Source organism: Aedes albopictus, chromosome 2 (assembly GCF_035046485.1).
Source record: "Aedes albopictus strain Foshan chromosome 2, AalbF5, whole genome shotgun sequence".
In the NCBI taxonomy this organism is placed as follows: Eukaryota; Metazoa; Arthropoda; class Insecta; order Diptera; family Culicidae; genus Aedes; species Aedes albopictus.
The window spans coordinates 197,072,811-197,079,499 of NC_085137.1; the positions used below are offsets into that span (position 1 = coordinate 197,072,811).

Below are 6,689 nucleotides of genomic sequence, written 5' to 3' on the forward strand. Positions count from 1 at the left end.
ATAGCGAGATGGTGCATAAAAAGATACCGTACTTCAACCAGATTCAGTCGAGGTGAAGAAAAAAAAGCTTTGACTTTTTAATGGGCGAGTTCTGTTTTATGTTTGCTTTTGCAAAGATTATCAAGAAAAGTTGTTGTTGTTCAATGTTCAACCTGATAGCAAGACAACGATAAAAAGATTGATAATTATATGCTACTATATAATTGGAGGTTTTTCAGTCTTCGGAGGAATAATAGGTTGCAATATTGCGCCTTCTTCTAAAGGAATCTGTGGACAATAGTACGCAATATTCGGGTCTCCAGTTAGCCAAGTGGACAAGGCCAAGGATCGCCAATTCGAAGACGGCGGGTTTGATTCCCGTTCGGGTCGGGAACTTTTCTCGACTTCCCTGGGCATAGTGTATCATTGTCCTTGCCTTACAATATACACATTCATGCAATGGCAGACAAAGAAAGCCCTTCAATCAATAACTGTGGAAGTGCTCAAAGAACACTAAGTTGAAGATAAGGCAGGTCAAGTTCCAGTGGGAACGTAGAGCCAGAAAGAAGACGAAGGAGAAGAAGAAGAAGAAGAAGAAGAAGAAGAAGAATAAAGAGAAGAAAAAGAAGAAGGTTCGCAATATAGCGAACGAAACGTCGGATGAAAACTTAAGAATCCGTCTTTGAGTTATTCCTCCAAAGGCTGAACGCCATAACCTGCATATTCTCATATAATATTCAAACAAGCAATTTTCATCACAAGAACAAATGATCATGAAATGTATTTCGTAATCTGTTATTGGTTAGCTACTGAATAAGGCTGATACAAATTTTATTTTGACTTTTTGTCTCCCCCCCCTTCAAAATTTTTTGGCTGGATTTTACATTTTGAGGGGGCAGATAAAAAATATTTATCAAAATTTAGGGTCTTGCTCAAAATTCTTTAACAAATCCGATGAGTTTTTAATATTTTTCAAATTAAATGCTTTATTATTTTTATCCCCCCCTCGACCAGTCAAAGAGTGGTGGGACAAAAAGTGAAATAAATATTTGTAACGGCCTAACAAAAAAAAATCATGAAAATTGAGTTTCATAAACTTATAAATAAACTGATTTTTCATAACCATAAGAAAATTGGTGTATCGTACCGCAATCGGATATATTCTCATACATTCATGTACGGCAATGGACATGTATACTAGATACATTATGAGGTTCGAAATCACTGTAATAACTGTAATGTCTCACTTGAGGCTAAATAAGGGCGGGATTATGAAAATGTTGTTAATTAGTTTACATTTTCACCTATGTACATATATCCCAAGTAGCACCTGCAACTAAAATAGAAATGATCATCGTTGCAAACATGTTGCAACTGAGTTTTCATGAAACAACGGATATTAAAATCCTGTTGTTAAAGCCAAACTGAGGAATAACATAGTTATAACAACTAGCGCAATGTAAATAAACGTCATCGTTAGTTGAAACTTGCGAAACCAATTTGTAACTGAGGTATAATCTGATTGTTTCAACGAATCTTAGTTACGACCGTTCACAAACCAAAACAACCAAAACATTGATACTGATTGTTATAAACATGTTTACTTGGAACTAATTTAGAACATAACGAAAATTTTTGACAGAAGGGATGGAAGCTGCAAAATGTGCGACAAAAGATTTTTGAAATCACAGAAATAATAAAATGCACTATAAAAATTAAATGTTTCCAAAAAAACGAAGTTATGTACAAATAAAATGTACCATTTTCTTCATAAATTTTTCGACATATAGTTACATACTGGATAACGGCAAGCTCAGCATTCCTAAACCAATGGCCCAATTTATTCGATCGCGCCACTGCAGACATCAGCAATCCGACCGGTGGACTTCACCCAGCTTAGTCAGCAGTTAGGAGTATTGAGTACAGTTGGTAGGCAACTCGGTATCATAATTCATTCAGTTTCTAGATCGCGACGCGTTCGGTTCTTATCGATATCGGTTTAGTTAGTTAGTACTATAATGTTCAAATGTAATTAAGTTTTAGTTCAAATAAATATTTTTTTTCTAAGACCTGTTGGTCTAACATATTTTTATATACTATAATTTTATTGAATTAAAGTGGTTAAAAAATTAATTGGAGGTTGAACATCTTTGATTTATTAAAAAAATGCAAGTTGATTTTCATATTTAAACAATTGATTCATTATTACACCATAGATGCTCCATATTAAATTGAAATAACATCATGAACATCAGTAAATTGTTTAATAAAGAACATTATAGCATTCCTTCTTCAAACCAAGAAGAATGTACAAGCACTGGGAAATGCTTCATTTGCTGTCAAATTCTACACTATTTACGTAGTACAGAACGACTGGTACCACTGGAAGAGTTTGAATACATGTTACAGTCGGACTGAAGCTTCCTAAAAATATCTGGCAAAAAGATGCAGCATTCCGTTTGCTTAAATTTTGACATTTTTTCGAGCAAACTTTGATTCCTAATCAGGCAAAATGTCAGGCACAGCATTTCGTTTTTAAATGTATGATACGGAAGTTTTATCATCTTCTTTTGATCATTACAATGAAACAGGAGTTCTACAAGCACTTCCACAGTTGCTAGCAGAATACTTAGATAAATTTAGAAATAGTCATAAGGTATTTAGGGGCTCTCCATAAATTACGTAATAGTATGGTGAGCAGGGGATTGAGAAATCTTATGCTCCGTACTAAAATATTTGAGGTTTCCTATGAAAAAACAAAATAAAGTGGTTCAAAAAATGATCAAATTCCTTTACGTTATAAATCGATATCCCCTTGATTGTCGACGAGAAGTAAACGTCCAAGTGTTAACATATTTTGGCTATTTATGTCCTACCGTGTGCAGCAATGTTGTCATGATTTAGCAAGCAAAAATTCTAAACTAATTTCCAACATTTTACGGGCGCATTAAATAAGCTGCTGAAATGAACTCAGTCAAAGCAATATGGCGCGTACATTTTTACTACAAATGTCTAAATTTTCACTCGCAAAATGATAAGTAGAGTGTGGCGCATTGGAAATACTGAGCCAGAATGCATGATTTACCAATAAAACAGGAGCGGCACAAAAATTGACGTTCTTGTTCAGCCTTTTTGGCGGTAAATTTTACCCACACAATTATTAATCACATTGATGAAACTGTTGACGCATAATCACTGGCAGTGACGAATGTGATGACTAGCAGACTAGTTGTCGAATCGGTCACAATTTGTAAGTCGACCATGAGTTGTATCTCGGTTGTAAATCGATTGCGAATTAAAACCGTTTATAACACGAATGAATGTTTTATATTGGCTCCACCTCTTGCGCTTTTTTCGTTGCAATTTAGTCGTTAATATGACGATTGGTACAAAGGGCACAACATTCAATGTAGTTGCATTTAAATTATAGGAATTTATTAACGTCCAAGTGTGTTGCTTGGGGGTTTCACATTATGCGATTTACACAGTGTATTCTGTGTATCCTCGCCTTTGGCGTTTTCCAATCGATACCGATCTGGTTTTATTGCTGTTGTTCTTTGTTGTGCTGTTATTGCGAAGAATTTAATCTCTCATAGGCTGGAAAAACCTTTGTACAAATGTTTCTAGTTTGAGTGAAGTCAGTTGGTTAAACAAAATCCTTGCGAAATCTGAGGATTTCCGAGTGAACGATCTTCGTTTGCCAAATGGCGATCTGACTTCCTGCGATGAGGATGTTCTTATTATTATTATTATTATTTATTTATTAAAGACACTTTACCACGTTTGGTAGTGGCATTCGTGTCTGATGAGGATGTTCTGGAATGCTTATTCAGCACACACTTCCCTGGATGTGTGGATATTACATCTTCGGATGAACCTGATGTCTTTTCTTGTAGTTATGAGTCCCTGGCTTCAGCTCGGTGTATTGTAACTATAGAATCGATTGAGTGGGCACTTAATAGCTTTGCTCCTTTCAAATCTCCTGGGGCAGATGGGATTTATCCTATTTTGCTTCAGAAGGGATTTGATTATTTCAAATGTTTTGAAAAAAATACTTGTTTGCAGTTTTGCTACAGGGTATATTCCCAAATCTTGGCGGGATATTACAATGAAGTTTATTCCGAAAGTGGATCGTTCGTCGTATGAAGATGCAAAGAGTTTCAGACCTATCAGTTTGACCTCTTTTCTCCTGAAATGCATAGAACGCATTGTGGATCATCACATCCGTGATGTTCATCTGGCCAACGTGCCTCTTCATGTGAACCAACATGCCTACCAATCTAGTACCAAGTCCAATGTGACTCTTTTACACAAGGTTGTCTACGATATCGAGAAAGCATTCGCTCAAAATCAATCTTGTTAGGGTGTTTTCTTAGATCGAGGGTGTCTTTGACAACGTGCCTTTCGATGCCATATTGGAAGCCGTACGGAGTCATGGTATATCTCCAATGATTTCTAATTGGATTCATCAAATGCTCAAAAACGAATATCTCTTCTCGACATTGCGTCTAGCAGGGATTAGAAAATTGAATGTTTGTGGATGCCCCCAAGGGAAAGTCTTATCATCGCTTTTGGAGAATTTCGTAGCAGATACGCTATTGAGGCAACTCAATAATAGCGGTTTTCCTACTCATGGCTTTGGCGACGACTACCTAACATTGTTAGTCGGTATGTGCATCAGCACCCTTTTCGACCTGACTCAAAACGCTCTTCGGGTAGTTGAGGGTTGGTGTCGCCAATATGGCCTTTCGGTAAATCCGAGTAAAACATCTATTGTTCTTTTTACGGAAAGGCGAAACCGTAATGGCGTTCGACCTTTACGTCTCTTTGATTCTTTAATCGATGTGACTGAACAGGTAAAGTACGTTGGAGTTATTCTTGATTCCATGCTTTCCTGGACACCTCATATTGAGTTCAGAATCAAGAAAGCTTGGATGGCCTTCGGGCAATGCCGGCGACCCTTCAGTACAACTTGGGGTCTAAAACCCAAATACATCAAATGGATTTACACAACTGTTGTTCGGCCAATATTGGCCTATGGATGTCTTGTGTGGTTTCAAAACGGCGAAATGAGAACGATCCAATCAAAGTTAGGTCATCTTCAAAGGATGTGCCTAATGGCGATGTCTGGAGCGTTCTCTTCAACTCCGACGGCAGCGCTAGAAGTTCTCTTTGACGTTGCCAATATCCCCCAACTACACATTCATCTCGAACAAGAAGCACTTTCTTGCACTAACCATCTACGCAGGTGATCAATGTTACCCCAAGTCAGCAAAATCAGAAATTAGATTAAAAAGCCAATTTTTTTTAAAAGATATCGTTAATAACTATGTCAAAACTTTATGTGTAAAACAACTCACCCATATGTATCCTTTCACGTTCACATCAATCAACCTGTGGATATCCTCAACGGTGCTATCCTGCAGGAACGTAAAATGGATCAAACCAGCATTGTTGATCAGGATGTCTATCGGCCCGATCTCTCTATAGACGGTATCCATCAGGGCTCGGACCTCATCATACGAAGATACATCCGCTCTGAACGCATAAGTAGAAACGTTTTTCCCGCGCAGCTCTTCACAGGTTTGCTCGGCCAGTTTCAAGTTCACGTCCACTATGATTATGTTGCAACCTTGATTAGCCAACTTAATGGCCATCTCCCTTCCAAGGCCTCCGGCACCACCGGTTATCTACGTGAGCATGAACAAAACAAACTTTAAAAAAACCATCTGCCTTTTAGCCAACTATCATCAACTGTTTACCAGCACAAGTTGACCTGTCACGTTTTTCAGCTCGTTAGGAAACACCATACGGAAGGTGCGTTGAAACAAAATCGGCACACCAATTAAAAACACTCTAACGACATCTATTACGAACAGTGCCACTTCCACTATCAGATCAAACACTGACCACACTTTGGTAAGCACCGGCGACCGAGGTTTCGCTTCAGGGCCCGTCATTGTCCGTTTTGTCTTGGGCTTAGAGTGCAATTAGATGTTGCTCTTTTGAATTCCTTTGCACGACTGCCGGTTCGCACAAATGCGCCTCGATTTCGACCTCCAATCCGTTTGTTGGGAACCAACAAAAGAAAAAAAAAAAAGATTTTGCGGTGGCTTCCTTCGCGTCTTCGATACCAAGTTTTAGGATATTTTATAACAGCGTCCCGAAATCAAGTTGTCGAAGTGATTGTCTTCAAAGTCGCGGTGTATTAAATCAATCAACCGGCTTTTTTCGGCTGGTTAGCTTCCTCGTGATTGAGATGTAGGTGCATAAAGTTTTTTTGCTGGGTATAGACATTACTCCCTGATAGCAGCTACAGTTGCGTTCAATATAATAGTTATGTTTGAATAATTTCGTATTGGTATTTTGTAATGGAAGCAAAATAAGTTGTTACACTATAAATGACGATTGGGCACGCACAGTGAAGCCTGTGTAACGCATAATACCGACCCCATTGAGGTCATTAGGGGTTGTTCATAAACCACGTAGACCAAAATTTGGCAATCTCAGACCCCTCTCCCCCCTCGCAGACTTTTGTCTATACAAAAATTTTGAAATTTGTATGGAGCGTAGACTTTGGCCAGACACCCCCCCTCCCCCAAAAAAGTTTACGTGGTTCATAAACACCATCTTAGCCTCCTTTCAGCAGTTCCTATCACTACCTTTTCTAGGTACCGACCGAGTTGTGAGCAACCTTAGAGAAAATCGTT

General features: G+C 38.3%; 1 protein-coding gene across 1 annotated transcript in view; it reads right to left on the minus strand.

Moving 5' to 3' along the window:
* Positions 1-6,144, minus strand: part of LOC109429448 (17-beta-hydroxysteroid dehydrogenase 13) — a 28,374-nt gene extending 22,230 nt beyond the window's left edge. Inside the window, exons 1-2 of the mRNA XM_029868938.2 lie at positions 5,742-6,144; positions 5,340-5,669 (exon numbers count right to left, since the gene is read on the minus strand). Coding sequence (XP_029724798.2) covers positions 5,340-5,669; positions 5,742-5,939 — 528 coding nt within the window. The 5' untranslated portion in view covers positions 5,940-6,144. The remainder of the gene's footprint in view (positions 1-5,339; positions 5,670-5,741) is intronic.
* Positions 6,145-6,689: the final 545 nt, after the last annotated feature.